The sequence below is a fragment of the Carcharhinus amblyrhynchos genome, chromosome 4 (assembly GCF_965287045.1).
Source record: "Carcharhinus amblyrhynchos chromosome 4, sCarAmb.v2.hapA, whole genome shotgun sequence".
NCBI lineage: Eukaryota > Metazoa > Chordata > Chondrichthyes > Carcharhiniformes > Carcharhinidae > Carcharhinus > Carcharhinus amblyrhynchos.
The window spans coordinates 101,252,142-101,271,129 of record NC_137327.1 but is presented as its reverse complement, the minus strand read 5'-3'; the positions used below and the strand labels follow the sequence as shown (position 1 = coordinate 101,271,129).

The 18,988-nt window shown below is 42.5% G+C and overlaps 1 protein-coding gene across 2 annotated transcripts in view; it reads right to left on the bottom strand.

The window, feature by feature from the left end:
• Positions 1 to 4,264: 4,264 nt before the first annotated feature.
• sytl4 (synaptotagmin-like 4) overlaps positions 4,265 to 18,988 on the bottom strand; it is an 83,850-nt gene continuing 69,126 nt past the window's right edge. For both annotated transcript variants that reach the window (XM_080187683.1, XM_080187684.1), the window contains 6 exons: positions 18,143 to 18,245; positions 16,734 to 16,895; positions 11,849 to 11,942; positions 11,058 to 11,169; positions 6,501 to 6,709; positions 4,265 to 5,918 (listed from right to left, as the gene is read on the bottom strand). In XM_080187683.1, coding sequence (XP_080043809.1) covers positions 5,779 to 5,918; positions 6,501 to 6,709; positions 11,058 to 11,169; positions 11,849 to 11,942; positions 16,734 to 16,895; positions 18,143 to 18,245 — 820 coding nt within the window. In that variant the 3' untranslated portion in view covers positions 4,265 to 5,778. The remainder of the gene's footprint in view (positions 5,919 to 6,500; positions 6,710 to 11,057; positions 11,170 to 11,848; positions 11,943 to 16,733; positions 16,896 to 18,142; positions 18,246 to 18,988) is intronic.

Genomic DNA, 18,988 nt, shown 5'->3' with positions numbered 1-18,988 from the left:
TGCTGATGACACCAAGATTGGGGGAAAGGCAAATTGTGCGGAGGGTGTGGAGAGTCTGCAGAAGGATCTAGATAGGCTGGGCGAATGGGCCAGGAAATGGCAAATGGAATTTAATGTTGGCAAGTGTGAGGTGGTCCACTTTGGTAGGAAGAATGGTAGAAAGGACTATTACGTGGCGAAAAACTGCAGCAGGCGACGGTGCAGAGGGACCTCGGGGTCCTTGTGCATGAGTCGCAAAAACCCAGCTTGCAGGTGCAGCAGGTGGTCAGGAAGGCGAATGGGATGCTGGCCTTCATAGCGAGGGGGATTGAATATAAAAGTAGGGAGGTCTTGCTGCAGCTGTATAGGGCATTGGTGAGGCCGCAGCTGGAGTACTGTGTGCAGTTTTGGGCGCCGCACCTGCGCAAGGATATTTTGGCCCTGGAGGGAGTGCAGAGGAGGTTTACTAGGCTGATACCGGAGTTGAGGGGATTGAGCTATGAGGAGAGGCTGAATAAACTAGGCTTGTACTCGTTAGAGTTTAGAAGAATGAGGGGAGATCTCATTGAGACGTATAAGATGATGAATGGGATGGATAGGATAGAGGTGGAAAGACTCTTCCCGCTCAAAAAAGACAGTAGGACTAGGGGGCACAGCCTCAAGATAAAGGGGGGGGCGGTTTAGAACGGAGTTGAGGAGGAACTTCTTCACTCAAAGGGTGGTGAATCTCTGGAATTCTCTGCCCGTTGAAGTGGTGGAGGCTGCCTCGCTAAATATTTTTAAGAAGCGGGTTGATGGGTTCTTGATAAGAGAGGGGATTAAGGGTTATGGGGAGAGGGCGGGAAAGTGGAACTGAGCCACAACAGATCAGCCATGATCTTATTGAATGGCGGGGCAGGCTCGAAGGGCTAGATGGCCTACTCCTGCTCCTATTTCTTATGTTCTTATGTTTTATGACCTTTGTCAATACTTTCAAAAAATTGACAGAACAGGCTATTAAAATAGCTGCTACAAATCATATGCCCATTGCATTTGGGCTATAGACAGTACCATGTCTTAAGTGAATACCTAATTAAATCTGGACATTCACAGACATTCTGGGAATTCATGCATTTCTTTAAGGATAGACAAATATAAATGGACTATAGAAATTCCAGACTGCCTGCCTCTTTGCCTCGCGCAGAAGGATATTAAAGATAGAAGGATGGTAGGAGTTGAGGGCCTGAATGCGATTACTGTCACTAGAGAGGTAGTGCTTGATAGACTAACAGGACTGATGGTGGACAAGTCCCCAGGACCGGATGGAATGCATCCCAGGGTTCTGAAGGAAATGGCAGAGGTGATAGTAGATGCCTTAGTGATTATTTACCAAACTTTGCTGGATTCTAGGGAAGTGCCGGAAGATTGGAAAATGACTAATGTTATGCCGCTGTTTAAAAAAGGTAGCAGGCAATAGGCAGGGAATTATAGGCAGGTTAGTTTAACGGCTGTAGTTGGAAAAATGCTTGAATCCGTCATCAAAGAAGAAATAGCGAGGCACCTAGAAAAGAATGGTTTGACAAAGCAGACACAGCACAGATTCGCACAAAAGGTTGCTTCAGAAGGTTAGGGGGCTTGGAGTTGGGGGTAAGGTGTTAGCGTGGATAGAGGATTGGTTGTCTAATAGGAGGCAGAGAGTTGGTATCAATGGGTGCTATTCTGATTGGCAGTTGGTGACTAGTGGTGCGCTGCAGGGCTCGGTGCTGGGGCCTCAGCTATTTACCATTTATATAGATGATTTGGAGGAGGGGGGGGCTGAGTGTAGGGTAACGAAATTTGCTGATGACACAAAGATGAGTGGAAAAACAAATTGTGCAGAGGGTATGGAAAGTCTGCAAAGGGATCTGTATAGGCTGAGCGAGTGGGCGAGGACCTGGCAGATGGAGTACAATGTTAGCAAGTGTGAGGTTATCCACTTTGGCAGAAATAATAGTAGGAGGGATTACTATTTAAAGGGAGAAAAGCTGCAGCATGCTATGGTGCAGAGGGACCTGGGGGGTCCTTGTGCACGAGTCGCAAAAACCCAGTCTGCAGGTGCAGCAGGTGATCAAGAAGGCGAATGGGATGCTGGCCTTTATAGCGCGGGGGATAGACTATAAAAGCAGGGAGGTCTTGCTGCGACTGTACAGGGCACTGATGAGGCCGCAGCTGGAGTACTGTGTGCAGTACTCCACTTGCGCAAGGATATTTTGGCCTTGGAGGGAGTGCAGAGGAGGTTCACTAGGCTGATACCGGAGATGAGGGGGTTAGACTATGAAGAGAGACTAAATAGACTGGGTCTGTACTCGTTGGAGTTTAGAAGGATGAGGGGGGATCTTATAGAGACGCATAAGATAATGAAAGGGATGGATAGGGTAGAGGTAGATTCTTCCCGCTCAGAAAGGACAGCAGGACTAGAGGGCACAGCCTCAAGATAAGGGGGGAGGGCAGTTTAGAACGGAGTTGAGGAGGAGCTTCTTCAAAGAGTGAATCTCTGGAATTCTCTGCCCGTTGAAGTGGTGGAGGCTACCTCGCTAAGTATATGACAGACAAGGGAGTTAAAGGTTATGGGGAGAAAGCGGGAAAGTGGAACTGATCCACTTCAGATCAGCCATGATCTTATTGAATGGCAGGGCAGGCTTGAAGGGCTAGATGGCCTACTCCTGCTCCTATTTCTTATGTTCTTATGAAAACTCAATTTGCGGCAGAGAGGAATGATTGGACCCTGTCAGCTTTTCTTTGTATTGTGATGGTTTTCCCTTTCCAAGCTAGATTGTGTGAATCCTAAAGGTGCTAAACCCATAATACAGGTGGAATCAACATGAGCACCACCTCCATATTTGGGAAGGACTTTGAACTTGTGAAGGTCACATGGAGTGACATTTTTGTCTGTTCAAAAATCAGTAAGTGCAGAACCACTGAAGCCACTGAAAACATCAATTCACCTGTTTCTATGAATCAGACTTGAAGTAAGCCATGTGACACCAGCCTAAGTACATAACCTGCTCCAGTTAAAGTTCACATGGGAACAAACCTCAGAAATTTGACAAGAAATCCCCCAACCTGCTGTGAGCTCTTCACTGTGTAAGAGCCTAACTTCAAGTTTAATCCATAAAAAAAATTCAGAAGACTACTTGCCTGCCAGCTGGGAGACCTGAATTTGTAAATCAGAAACGGAAATAACCATATTCTGTAAAATGCATTATCATGCCTGTATCTAATGTTTGTGCATGGATGGGTGGGTGTGTGTAAGACATCACATTTAATTCTGGGTAAGTGTGTAAGAATAAATAATTTTTAAACTCATAAAAGCTTGCCACTCAATCATTTAATTAGGACATACGATCTAAGGATAAGAAGACCTTCTTCATAAAAACATAGTGCTCACAGGCAGTAAGACAACACATACATTCTGTTCATAATGTAACGTATTGCAGTGCTGAGGTCAAATGTAGCTATAGGTCCAGCATCAGACAAAGGAAACTTTATGCAAGATTGAGAGTGGGATTGCTATCTTCCTTTCCATAGCCATCTCTGAATTCCCCAATAGTCTTGGCTTCTTCTCTACCATATCATTGTAGCTAAGTGATTAGCTCTCGCATGGATGCCAATGGCAACTTTCACTATCCACCATATATCTGGACCTCTCGACAGTTTCTTTGCAATCTGTCTGTCTAACAGTGTTGGATGAGTCTGAATTTCCTCCTGTCCAACATCAGGAACCTCCAAGTAGTCTTCTGCCACTTCCCGCCACTGCACGACATGGTGCAAATAATCCCATCCAGTTTGTCACTGGAAAAAGAGCGAACAGTGGTCTGTGCACAAGAAATAACATGGTCTACTCATCAATTACAGATATAAATTCTTGGACAATATCATGCTGACAGACTTGAGCTAAAACTACTAAATAACTTTATTGCATGTAAAATGATATAGTTAAAAAAGATAAATCAGAACTTTTAAGGGCAACATGAAAATCATAATCCCAAGAGTCATTTTCCAGAGTCCACGTGATTGTTTGAGAAACTATATAATTAACAGTGCTTTAGTTTCAATGGAGTTCTGCCATATCACAATGGAGAGCAGTTAACTAATTAAATCTCAGAAACTGGAGAAAGTGGAACACCCTATTATATGTTAGATGTGTCTGTTTGAAGTCTAAGGTGACAGAAAAGAAGATAAAAAGGGATCCTTCTTGATGAAGTGAAGCTGTTTCAAAATGCTTCTTGAAGTGATGGAAGAATCTACAGATGTAAACAACTCCAACTGCACCAAACAAAATTTCAATTTATTAATATGCAATTTGTTTTCAGATATATGTGCATATTCGGTTTTACCTGTCAGCTTTCAAAGCTTACGCAATACAACTCTAGCACAATAGCCAATACTTACATTTTAAACATTTTAAAACATAGGCTGAGTAACAAATTTGTATGAAATACAAGATCAGATACATCCAGGTATTCATTAACAGAACAGTAAAGTCTTCACTGAGGAAAGGCCTTTACTATATGGATCAGCTACTCACTGAATTGAACCATTGCTGGAAGTTAGGTTGGGAAACCTCCCATTGCATTGAAGCATGAGGTGTCATTCCCCAGTAAGTTTAACTACTGGATGGAATTGAAATAGATGCTTATTGTTTGGCACTCAACAGTGACCAGTATTCATGCACAATATCATCACTTATGAATTTCGCGTTAACTCCATTGTAAGGATATCAATAAAAGCCAGCCAACATAATAAACTAACAGCCAACCCACAGAAAGAAGTGGCAAGCAAAGTCTGAACTCATTGGGTTTAATATTTTATGATGACATTAGGTTTTATGTTAAAAATCAAAATTAGATTAATTTTGAGTTGAACAAATTCTATTGACTATGAAAGGCGTTGAAGATAGTAACAGGTAATGTAGATACCATTTGTTGAATCAGTATATTTTCAACTAAGCTAAAATGGGGAGAAATAAAGGCCTGTCCCATTCTTCTGAAGGAGTGTGGGAGTGTGAGATTGTGTAAGTTCAACAAGATATTCGTAATCCACGTATATTTAGTTTACCCAATGAGACAATGTAAATCTGTATTTGGTAGAAACTTGCATGGATTCCTCTCAAACAAGGTTTATCAAACTTACCCTCTGCTTCCGGGTTTAGAACCTTTCAAATCTTAAAGGATTTCTTGAAAGGGAAAACATATAAATGTACTTAGACTAGTTGCTAGGCCTTCAAAAATGTTGCTTAGTCTTTTAGCCAGTCATTGCATAATTCCATTATAATTAAATATTACCTTTTGAAAGATATAGGCCAGAATTGTCCGTTTGTTCACAGTGGCAGGATTTTCTGGTCCCACTGATGGCACACCCCGCTGCAGGTTTCCCAGCAGCGTGGGATGCAGTCAGTGGGAAACCCAATAGGTGATGGACTGACTAAGGAAAATAAGCACGAGCAGAGTGAATACAGGTTGCAAGAGAAGCATTTTTAACACGCACTCACATCAATTCTCTTAATATATCATTTTCTCTTCATTTTCTCCTTCACTTCCTGCCACGGTCAGATCTAGCTACTACAAGCTGCCATTCTTGTTCCTGTGAATTCATGGAGTCAATCACATTTGCTTCTAATAAGAATATTCCCTCTATTCCTGAGGCAGATTTTAGTATCAATGAACATATAGAACTTCCAGCATTTTGGAGAAGAAACCAGTTTTCTGGTTGCAATATATTAATTTGGTATGTACTATATGGAAGTAAAGTTATACATTCTCCCCCTCTCCTCTACCCTGTCTAGATGTGCCCAGTCATATTTGAACGAAGCAACAGTGTTCCTTCCACCCAGGAACCAGGGTACTGGGTCATCCTCTGCCAAATATTCCTCTCCTCTTCCAATGAATCCATCCAGTCCACTTTTTGTCCATTGCTAACCCCTGGAACAAAATACAAAAATGAAGTGAATGTGTGGGTCACAAATTACAGCACTGAGACTTCAGAGCAGATCTACAATGTGGATTTTAGCAGTTAAGATTCTGGCTAATAGGCCAGCATTTCCTGTAGTTTGTGAATGTAGATTTGCCCTTAACCTATAAATTTCCATGAACTTTTGCTTTGGAAGTTGCTGTAAGTTAGAGATCAAAATGGCAGTAATCAAGACTCATCACCATTGAAAAAGACCGAAATGGTCAAAGTCCTAACATTCTGTAGTGGGTTCAATTCACATCCACCACTGAATTTCATGACATTCAGTGCATTTGAATAGGGAGCCAAATGGAGAGCAGCTTATGGAGAAATATTGTGTCTGGGGCAACAACTTTTGGATTTTCATGTCCAGATGTTTTTAACTGAAGTTTCTGTTAAATTTGTACATCAGGCATGGTGAGCACCATTTCCCTCATCCTTAACTTCTGGCTGCCACCCCTACTGAAAATTTCAGCCAAAATCAATAAAGTCCAATTCATGCGCTGGAGCTTGGGTCAGCTTCTTCCTCTTTCCCTTCCATCTTCTTTCCTTACCATTCCCAACTCCAAGGCGCACTCCTCCGAGGAAATCATTGCTGGACAATGGCTCTCTATCCCAGATGGTCAGCTCCAGACAGACATGCTGCAAGTCCTCAAGCTTCACACCATTGTACACAAAGGTGTGGTTGTAGTGAGGGTTCAATGTCTTCTTCACCACAGGAGTTTTCCGTTTGGACGTTTTGGTTCTGAATGGTAGCAGGTATCTGAAACACACAGGGATTGGGATTACCTTTACTTATAAACTATAAATGCTCCTGAAGGAAATTTATTGTAGACCTTTCTTACTCTTTGAGTGAGATATAAACAATATTGATAAAATAGAGCAATTATTTGTAAACAAATCTGAATAGAAAATCTCAGTTTGCAATGTCACTGTAACTAAAAATGATATTGGACAGTTCCTAATTTAGTTTCATGATTAGGCTTTTGGTTCTCTGTCCCAATATTTTCTTCTGTGGCTAGGTGTCATGTTTTGCCTTAAAATGCTGTTGTGAAACACCGTAGGATGTTTGATGTTAAAGGTGCTATATAAATACAAATAGCTGTTGGCCCCTATAGTCTCTCTCCACAGCTCTCATTTCCCCACTACTTGCTCCATTTGCCTACTCCTTTTCCCACTCTTCCTGCTTCTCACATGTCCCACCCTTACTCCCTGCTCATTGACTGTGTTTGTTCTCTCCTCATATCTTCCATTCTACTCCTTCTCACATCTGTTTAATTCTGCCTCTTCCCTCACTATCTACAACTAAATGGCCAGCAAGGCTTTCAGGAGGGTAAATGAAACATGAAAGGAGCAGGGAGCTTTCACAGAGCTTGAAAATCTGATTTTAGATCATTAACAAGCTGAAAGATACATTGATCTTGCTAAACAGTGAAAAAAATCACAAACTCTATCCATTATCCTAGACAGCTTCAATTAACCTCCAATTTCAAAACTGAAATATATGGCTCAGTTAACCCTAATTGGCAATTGTCCTTGTACATAATCAGTAACACAATCTGCATCATAAAGCTGCCAGTCATAAAACATTAGATGCTCATTGCGACATAATCCATTGCTCAGCTTAACGGCAGATTGTATGTGTTACCTGATAACGATGGGTTGTGCCACCAGTTGGTGATCTTTAGTTGTTGTGGGCCATTCATCTCCAGTTTGAATTTCATGCCAATGAAAGCTTCTGAACAGGAAGCACTCCTGAATCCTCCTCTGGTATAGAGCTAGTTGCAGGCCCCAATATTTTCATCTTGCTCAGTCTGTCAGAAATCCCCCATCAACTCCACAGACAGACTCGCTATGGGGGAAATTTCACAAATCTCTCTTCCTCCTACGAGCCTCTGATGAATCTGGAGCACTCACCTTCTGAAACCCACTGTCTCCCAGAGTTCTAAGACCATGTCCGGCACTTCATCTCCCACTCTTCCCATTGCGCCCTACTCATCACTCACTTCTGCACACATCTCCATCCTCCTTAGTTCTCCACAGCTCCAGTTGCAGTTCCCTCTCTCCCACACTTCCATACTCCTCCAACTGCATTCTCCCACTGATTCTCTCTCTGCCAGCATGTACTTTAGCCATTGGGTTTTGCTATGCATCCCTATCCTATCTCAAGCTCATCATTGTGGGCGACTTAATTAATACATCCCACCAAATATTCTAGAATGTTGTGCAGACACACACACACACACACCTCAGAGTCGATAAAGGCCATTGTTTATTTTACTAAATCTTGTGACAGGAGAAATATGTACAATATCTGTAATAGATAAGGAACCAGAAAGGAAATTTCAGACATCAGATCTGATGCCATATGAGAAGCGGGGCCATAGATGTTTTGGAATAGACACTCCACTCAATTGTGGCATGTGGTTAGATCAGTAAGGCCCTGCAGGTAGAAGGTGCTCATAAACACAATAGCTTTCAGCTAATAGCTTTCACTGTCTTTTTTATTCTTTAATCAACCAGTCAAAGGGTTTGCTTTCCATGCCTCCAGATTCTTCACATTAACTTAGTGACGAGGAAGAGGAAGATGATGATGTTATGTAGCAAGACAGAAATTTCTTCTGATGAAGATGTTGAGTGGGATGCTAAAGAGAACACCACACAGGCATCCCTGGAACTATCTCCTTGGTATCAACATTTGCTTTCTCACTCACATGCACTAGCTCAGATACTAAGAACCGGGGGCATTGGACTGTGAGGTTATGGCACCCAGTGATTCACAGCACATGACAGCCTGGGTAGTGGGTGAGGAGATTGCATGTTACCTGTGGAAGCAAAATTGTAGGGGGCCATGATTCAAAAGTGCTGTCCTGAAAAGAAGATCGCCTGAAGAACACGCAACATACAAGCAGGCTCTGAGAAGGCAGTAATTGATGATTGTGACTCAGGAGTCTATTTTGTTGCCACCTTTTTCTTTATGGTAGCTATCAATAGTTATCCGGTGGGTTTATTGCAATCTGCTGAAGCTAACCACCTTTTCCCCTCTGCCCCCCCAATCAAGGATGGCCTTCAACTAGGTTGTGATTTTGCCTCAATGGAAACACAGACTGCTGTCCTAGTGACAGAGGCAAATGAGGAACAACCTTTTATATCAGCTTTCAGCTGCTAGAGTTTGACGTGCAGCTGCGCCTGTGGGCTTTCATGATCTGAGAGTAGCCAATAGGCAGCCACCTTCCTGGTCAAAGGGCACACAGGTCTAGGCCAAAGGTTGGTGGATTTACGGACAGTGATGAGGACCATCAGAGGATACAGATTGTTGGAGGCTTGGACAGAGAGATGACAAATGGAGTTTAATCCAGACAAATGTGAGGTAATGCATTTTGGAAGGTCTAATACAGATAGGAAATATGCAATAAATGGCAGAATCCTAAGAGTATTGACAGGCAGAGAGATCTGGGTGTACAGGTACACAGGTCACTGAAAGTGGCAGCACAGGTGGAGAAGGTAGTCAAGAAGGCATATGGCATGCTCGCCTTCATCAGCCGGGGCACTGAGTTTAAAACTTGGCAAGTCATCTTGCAACTTTATAGAATCTTAGTTAGGCCATACCTGGAATATAGTATTCAATTCTGATCGCCACACTACCAGAAAGACGTGGAGGCTTTGGAGAGGCCAGAATGTTGCCTGGAATGGAGGACATTAGCTATGAGAAGAGGTTGGAGAAACTTGGTTTGTTCTCACTGAAACGACGGAGGTTGAGGGGCAACCTGATAGAATTCTACAAGATCATGAGGGGCATGGACAGAGTGGATAGTCAGAAGCTTTTCCCAGGGTAGAAGAGTCAGTTACTAGGGGGCATGGGTTTAAGGTGCGAGGAGCAAGGTTTAAAGGAGATGCACGAGGCACGTATTTTACACAGAGGGTGGTGGGTGCCTGGAACACGCTGCTGGGAGAAGAAGTAGAAGCAGATACGATAGTGAGCTTTAACGGATATCTGGACAAATACGTGAATAGGATGGTAATGGAGGGATATGGTCCCCAGAAGAGTAGGGGGTTTTTGTTCAGTTGGACAGTATGGTTGGTGAAGGCCTAAAGGGCCGAAAGGCCTGTTCCTGTGCTGTAATTTTCTTTGTTCTTTGAGTTGAATGGTGATAGCTGGATTGCATTTACACAAGGTTGTTTCTTATGACAGTGGAAAAAAGCATCCAGGCTTACATCTCAGTGTTTGCAAATGACATTGAGGAGATGTCAACAGGCTGTTAAGCATAAGCACTAGAGATGCAGCAATAGATCCAGTGAAGTCAAAAATATCCTAGTGGGTTTATGGTGATTCAGGGGGTGAATTACTTGCTGCAAAATTTCCAGCCTCCAGCCTGGCAATATTTATCGCAGTATTCACGCGGCATAAGCCTAGCAGACTGAGTCTCATTTGCGCAATAATTTCCAGTAATACCACTCTAGGTCAGAGAATCATAGAATCCCTACAGTGCAGGAGGCCATTCGGCCCATTGCGTCTGCACCGACAACAATCCCACTTGGGCCCTATCCCAGTAACCCCACATCTTTATCCCACTAATCCCTCTAACCTACGCATCCCGGGAGACTAAGGGGCAATTTAGCCGGGCCAATGCACCTAACCCACACATCTTCGGAGTGTGGGAGGAAACTGGAGCACTGGAGGAAACCCAGGGATTTTCACAGTAACGTCATTGCAGTGTGAATGTAAGCCAACTTGTGACTGATAAATAAACTTTAAACTCACGCAGACATGGGGAGCATGTGCAAACTCCACACAGGCAGTGACCCAAGCCGAAAATCGAACCCAGATCTCTGGAACTGTGAGCCAGCAGTGTTAACCACTGCGTCGCTGTGCCGGTTCATTTTAAGCCACAGACTGACCAAAAATGGTAAGTAAACCTGAGGCTCTAATTTGAGAATCTGTTTACAAGTGGGAGACTTTTTCTCATTTTGCAAACATTCCATATTCTGCTTTATGTTTCAGTCACTTTCTCTCTTGTCCATAAATTCACAGAAGGCATGAAGAGATCCCCCTAATTAAAACATTAATATTTCATTATAGTTATTTGTATAGAGACACTGCTGACTCTTACCCTTTCACAAAAGAGTCTGACGTTCCTCCAACTTTCATTGGTGTAAGATTCTTGGCTTCCTTAATCCACACTTGTAGCTCCCCACCCTCTGCTGCCCTTGTGCCCTTTTTTCCTGTTAAAGGCAAAGCAGTAACAAGATTTGATGTGTGCATGTTGATAGAGATTATTCTGTTAGCTACAGTACAGTAGCTCAATCTTCTCCTGGAATTTTCAACATTTTTCAACTATTTTCAATTCCTATCCATAATGATTCTCATGGGTATCACTTAGCTATGTTCAAAAGAATGACACTGCCTGTAGAATGATTTGGTGGCAAATCATTCTACAGGCAGAAGATGACAGAAAATAGATTATTATTTATACTTCTGTAGGCTAATCAGGAATCCAGAGTGAAGAAACAGAGGTGAAAATTAAGTCAAAGTCACCAGTATTGAAAAGGTAGTTTGAAGTAAACCGTGTGCCTATTTCATTTCATTCAAATGGTTCTCGGCAGTAAAATAATGTCTCGTGTTATGCATTGTCCTGTTCATCTCAAACTATTACAGAAATCACTGTAATGGATTTATAATTCTTATCTTTCGCTTTATTGTGTTAATTTTGTGCAACCAATCTGAATCATAATAACGCCCTGGTATTGTTAAGAATGAACCTGTGAATAATTAAGTCTTATCTACTTGATAGACACAGCCTCTTGGATGTTTTGTCCAGAATAGATTGCGGCCCAAGGTGAGCAAATTCTTAGCTTGGTGAATTAATTAGAGATAAACAAACTATAGTTGTTATAATCTTACCTTTACCCTTGTCTGTGGGGGCAGTTGGAATGTATTTTATTGAAAGTACCAATTCACCTTTATATGGAGTGATAACACCAGACTCTGCATTTGCCTGCAACATCAAAGCGGAAGTAAAACAGAATAAACCTACATTCAAATGACCATTACGTTAGTTTTTAATAAAGACGGAGGGGCGATCTTACCAAAAAAATTCGAAGCGCTGAATGAGCATGAAAACAGAAGTGGATCGCACCCATTTTTTCAGTGAGCTTTTCAATGCAACATTTGCAGAAAAGGAGGCAGTGTGATTCATGCCAGCAGAGGGAACGGATGGAGTTTATTCATGCTGGAAAGCCAGCTGCTCACACTAGAGTTTCGCATCGTGCATGCACAGATCTGTCACTTCCCTCACTCCTCTGGATATCAGCCTGATACTCTCCCACCCGAGATATCATCCACCTCCCACCCCAATTGCTGGCCTCCCTGGCTGATTGCTCCCCCCCAACCCGGATATCAGCCCAATAACCCCCACCTCCCCCTCCCCAGTATTGCCCCCAACCACCCACAGGGCTTCAAATGCCTTCAGTCCCAAGGGAAAAGCCATCACATGCGATCCCTACCAACATGGACCAGATGGTCCGTTGGTGAGCACCATGTGTGATCCTCACCAGTGAGGACCTCCACTGGTGAGGCCGTTAAGACAAGTGAGCCCAGACAATTCCATCCTCGGCTCACTAGCCATATTTAAATTAATATAATAAGATCAGCCTCACGGGCGCCCTTTTGTTTTGAGTCTCCCGCAAGCTTACCAGCTCACCACATTGATCGACATTAAGCTTGTAAGCTTAACCCCGGAGAAATTTTACAAACATACATCTGTGATTCTTATGTCAGGAGTAATGCTTATCAAAGGGCCTCTGTCCCTATATGTGTTTCTTGTACTCAGTGCAAAAACAAACTTCTATAGGTGATTTATACCTGCAAACAGAAACTTCACCTCCTGCACAACATGTATCGAATGTACATGACAGGGTGTGCATTTAATTTGTTTTCTATGTACTGTGAAAACAGTTTGGGTTAATCCTGTCATTCCTGTTTCTCTAAAGCCAATATAAACGGCACTGATAGATCTTAATCATTCAACTGGAGCTGTAAATTAACGTTTGAGAGATACAAACACAGAACCAAAATTTGTACATAGCAGAATTAGGACAATAATATGTTACTTGATTTTTGATCAAAACCATTCCAAAACTTGCAAGTTCCTTAATCTTGGTATAGCAGTAACTGTCATAACTTGGAAGACATGCCTGTATTGAAGAGCTTTTACATAAAAAAGACATTTTGCAAATCCTTATAACCGTGTGCGTAATAGTATAATGAGAAAGTATCTGAAGAACACAGATTCGAAGAACAGAAACCTGATTATATGATTCCCTTTTCAGTCATACAGATGTAAAAAGATAGAACATAGAACATAGAATATTACAGCGCAGTACAGGCCCTTCGGCCCTCGCTGTTGCACCAACCAGTGGAACCAATCTAATGACCCCCTAACCTAAACTATTCCAATGTTACACATATGCCTATCCACCGACCATTTGAACGCCCTTAAAGTTGGCGAGTCCACAACTGCTGCAGGCAGGGCATTCCACGACCTTACTACCCTCTGAGTAAAGAACCTACCTCTGACATCCGTCCTATAAAGAAAGGAAACATATTAAACTGCTTGATACTAATGATCGAAAATGCCGTTTACCTAGCACAGACTGCTTAGTGCACGTTTCACACAGTCAGTGAAACACAGGTGGCAATTTCACCTCAAGGACCCAAATTTTAATTCAATGTAGTCCTTTAAAGGATATTTTTCTGGTGGTTGTAAAGAACCACACAAGATTACTATACCAGCCTGGCTACATTGCACAAAACGATTAATAATAAAACACTAACCAATACCTCCCCTCAGCATTCTTACACATGGTCATTGTGGGAAATAGAAATATTAAGCAGAATTTTCATGCAGTCCCTTGCTGATGAGAGGAAATGAGAGGGGCCTCAGCTCCATTCCACAAGTTCCTGGGCTGTTCATATTCACAAATGAATGCAAAATGAAACAGAAAGTGGTAAAAGACAGTGCACTTGCACTCTGTCGGAATTAACCTGCAATGATGCACACTGTACAGCACAAAGACTCCCATGATCTTTCCTTAAATGGGGCCAAGATCTCAATCAGGTTGGGTAATGCATTGAAGTTTGCGTTGAACTCGCACTCTGTAATGTTTGTAGGGAGTGGAGGGGAGAGGGCTTGTATCAACACTAAGCCATCAAGGAGCCTCACTGGCTCAGGTGGATGATTCGGAATGACATGGGGATGGTGGTGGTGGTCTACGTGCTGTTGATTCAATGGTTGCTGTGATGTTCCACAGGAGCTAATGAAACCCAGCAAGAGGCAGTGAATTCTGTCGGCACGTGCATGGCCTGCAGTGTAATGCTCAAATTGATTGATTCCAGGCACCTGGCTGCATGTGGGAGAGGAGGGCCAGTCTTGGTTCTTGGCGGTTGCCCTCAGCTTGGTACAGCAGGCTTTCACCAAAGGTATCAACAGGCCAAGAAGGACGAGGTAATGGGGATGAAAGGAGTACTTCTGAAAAAAAGCACGTATATTTTTCCTGTGAAATATTCACAGATCAATGCTTCCATTAGCAATGTTTGGCCAGCTGAACCAGATAACTGTATTGCCTTTGGTGTTCCTAAAGAGGAGAATGTGAAGGGAGGCCCAGGGGCAGGAACAATAGAGATCCAAACCTCAGGGGACTGCAGCTGCAGAAGGACAGGCAGTGCTTAAGAGGGGTACCAGGGATAGCGGCTTCACCGAGCAGTGTTTTTCTCCAGGATCTATAAAAGAGGATACCAGCAAATGACTGAGAGACAAAATACCAGAGACATCTTCACACGACTCGGGAATACATCACCAACAGCTGAGACCTACTGTAGCCACACAAACTGGGAAATAGTGCCATGCCTGTGATGCCAAAAATCACAGACATTGCCCTTCCTCATCTCCACCTTCTTTCATGTATGGCATCTCCTTAGTGGCTGCCCACAAATGCATTAGGGAGTTTATGAATGTCCTTTTCAGGAAGTTTTTGCAGTTTATGTAGTGCACCCAGTGAGCCAAGCTGCCCAAGCCACGGGGTTTCTCTTCCTCTCTTCAAACCTCTTTCAGCAGAGAATGACATTCCCTGAGCTCTCCCATGAAAAACCTGAATATGAACTTCTCACAAAGTACTTGAGACATATTTAAAAAATTATTGCTTGGAACATAAGCAGCACTGTGATTTATATTTTTGAGCCTGGCTTTTCTGTTTTCATGGATGATGGATATATGTGCAAAGATGCAAGGGTGGGAAGGTGGCACAGTGGTTAACACTGTTGCCTCACAATGCCAGGGACCCAGGTTCGATTCCCGGCTTGGATCACTGTCAGTGTGGAGTTTGCACATTCTCCCTATGTCTGCGTGGGTTTCCTCCTAGTACTCCAGTTTCCTCCCACAATCTGAAAGACATGTTGGGTAAGGTGCATTGACCTGGACCAGCACTGGACGTTGGTGACTAGGGAAAATTTCACAGTAACTTCATTGCAGTGATAACGTAAGCGTTACTTGTGACTAATAAACAGAACTTTAAAATGTAACAATTTTATACTTTCACCACATAGTTTATATCATTTTTGGTGTAAAATGGTTTGGATTGAGAGTAAGCTTTCCCTTACTGTTTCAACAATGTACCCTAGAAATCTCCCACTGTGCAAAGGTGATACTTTCATTTCCTACATATACGATTGCTGAATCAAGTTATTTGTTGGGTTTTTATGATGAACAGTTTTGTGCTTTAGGCTGTGCTGTTGCTATCTAAAGTAATCTTGTGTATAATCTTTACAACTAGCAGAAAATAATCTTTCAGAGAATTGGCCCACGTTGAATTCAAACTTTGGTTTCAACGTGTCTGCACCTGCTCCTTTGAAGAGCAATTTAGCAGGTCCCAGTGTCTGTTTCTTTGCCCATATCCTTGCAATTTTGTTCACATTGAAGCATTTAACCAATTCTCTTTTGAGTATTGGTATTGAATCCATTTCCAACACACACTGCATTCCAAATCTTCATCAGTTGTTCCGTAAAAATACTTGTTCCACCTGGTTATTTTTATCAATCACCCTAAATCACTGAGTATTGACTCTTCAACCAACGGATATAATTACTCTTTATTTATTCTATTTTATCACTTTCAATAAATTTCCTCTTAGCCTTTGCTGTTTTAAGAACAATTCCAGTTCCACCAGTCTATCCATATAACTGTAATGCCCCTATCCCTTAAATTAGAATCATAGAATCCTATAGTGCAGAAGGAGCCCATTTGGCCCATCAAGTCTGCACCAACCACCGTCCCATCCAGGCCTTATCCCCATAACCCCATGCATTTATTCTAGCTAGTCCTCCTGACACCAAGGAGCAATTTAGCATGGCCAATCCATCTAACCTGCACATCTTTGGACTGTGGGAGGAACTGGAGCATAAGTAATTTAACTTATTTTTACTTATGTTGCCAGAGGACTTTGAAGTGGAGCCAGCCCTGCCTGCTGCTGGGATCTTCTGGATCTGCCAAAAGTCAAAGCGCTTTTGGCTGGCCCACTACAAGTCCCACCACGGAGAGGCCGGAAAATCCCAGCCTCAAATAAAATAGAAATGCATCTGTCTCCAACAATTAGCAGCGCCAAAAACATTCAAATTCTTTCCCTGGCCACCTAGAATTCTAGACTGAATAGACGAGAGAGCAAATAATCCAGAAAATCATTTTACTGCTTTTGTACTATTTAAATGACGTTTACAAAAGGGTCTTGTCCTTACCTTACCGTGAAGAGGAAGGCACTCCTCAATCTCACTGCTGAAGTTCCAAATATCTAATGAGACGTCCACCTCTCCAAGAAATGCGTTCCGCCCAAAGCGGTCATAATGCCAGACAGAAAGTTGTAATGTCCTCATAATTAACTGTGACTCACTGATGTCATACTAATTAGAAAAAAGAACACAGTTGAAACAAGGTCCATAAAAACTGATTTATCTTTGAACATTGATGAGAGAAAATTGTGTATACCGTTGAAGAAACAACCTCTTCCCTGTCGTAGGTCAGATATAGCACTGGCTATATGCAGGGCAAAACTGTTTCCTCATTGTCCCAATAAAGAACCTCAGTATAATATTCCCCACCGCATGAAAGAGACACTTTAACTTCTGTCTGGACAGCAGTCAATTCAGTTCCCAGAGGTAAGAAACAGCAACCAACCAGACTAGGAACCGGTCACCGACCACCTTTTTAGTCAGCAAGTGGTATTTGGTGGAAGGAATTAAAGATGGAAAATATGATGCTAATAATAAGTAGAAAATGAAATGTTGTCTCTTCATAATGAATGTGAGGTGTGAGGTTTGTGCATTCAAAAGTAAAACACAAAGTATGCTACCACTGCATTTAATTTTAAATCATTTAGGAATTTTAATACACCAGAAATTCTTGGTCAAATTTGCTACTTGAATTCTCAAACCTGATGATTGAGAATTCACTCTGCCTTGGATTGTCTCTATTAAATGGTTTCTTCCTCCATGTAGTCGATGTGGGAATTCTATAAAGAATGGGATTTTCCAACATAGATGGGAAGCACTGGAGGCCATTAGAGCCTCTTCTTTCCACAAATCCCACAAACTCCAAGGGGGCGATTCTCCCAAAAAAATTGTGTGTGTTGAATTTGTGTAAAAACTGGAGTAAATCACACTGGTTTTTACAGCAATCATTTTAAAATGAATCTCCCACATTCTGTGCACTGCAGAGTACGCCAGTGTGAATTTGTTCAGAAAGCTGGGGGTAGGCCTACTCCTGCTGGGGAAATTGGCAGCACAGAGCGGGCCATTGCGCATGCGCCAATCTGCCAGCACCAAGGTCGGTGCACGTACAATGGCCCCTGTTTAATGGACCCAGAAATTTTAGTCCTGGGCCCGCTAATGCTATTTAAATTGTATTGAAATTACATTTTGAATACATTAGGAGACTTCATGCTGATTTCTGGTGCAGAGCTGATGGCGTTGGAAATCAGGCACTGGGAGATGAGCGGGGGCCGTGGATCCAGCAGGGAGCCCGTGAAAAATCTTCTGCTGGAGACTCCTAGCCCACAGCACTACAAAAGCAGCAAAGTTGGTTGGGAGAATTGCCCCTCATTTCTTCAGTGCTGATTGTAAAGACAAACCTATAGCCTTTTAAGCCTTACCCGTAAGTTTTCATTGTAGACTGGGTCAGTCGTGTTTTGTTTAATTGTAGTCTTCCGTTTACTTTGTCGGGATTTATCTGGCAACAGGTAAGACTTCACATAGCTGCAGAGAAAAAAAGATTTGTTTTAAACGAAAGATTATAAATTTAATTATATTTGCAGAATCAGTTGCTGGGAATGGACTGGACCAGAATAGTATCTGTGCTGTCAGCTGCCCTGGGTCCCACTTAATCTTTCTTCTCACCAGCTGTAGTGTGTCATTCCATTCTAAGGAACCTGGTTCAAAGAGATTGAGAAGGAGGTCTTGTGGCACAGTGGTAATGCCCCAACATCTGAACCTGAAGCTCCAGGTTCAAGTCCAGTGCCAGGACTTGTTGGCCATGGACGAAGCATCCATAACACAGTTCAGTGGTCTGATAATTAGTACACAATCCTTGCTATCCCCTAAAGGGGAAAACAGTGTGTATGTGTGAAGGTAGTTTTAAAAAAATAGGTTGATGTTTCATGAAGTAACAGTCTTAGGTTGCTTTCAGCTACCGGTCCCCCCTCCCCCGACATACATGCATACTTAATCAAAAACTGATAATGCAGTGACAACACTAAAATATTTTGATTAATTTTGAGTTTGTAAAATGTTTTTGCTATACCTAGACATCTCAAAAATATTTTACACAATAAAATGCGGAAACTGTTAAGTGGGCATTTTGCCCCAGCAACAGCATGTAATGAATGACCAGTCATGATGCTATTGGTTAGGGGAGGAATTTTGGGCAGAGTATCAGGACAACTTCAAAATAATGCCATGGGATCTTTAACTTATCTGGAGCAATTTGTCTGCATTCCACT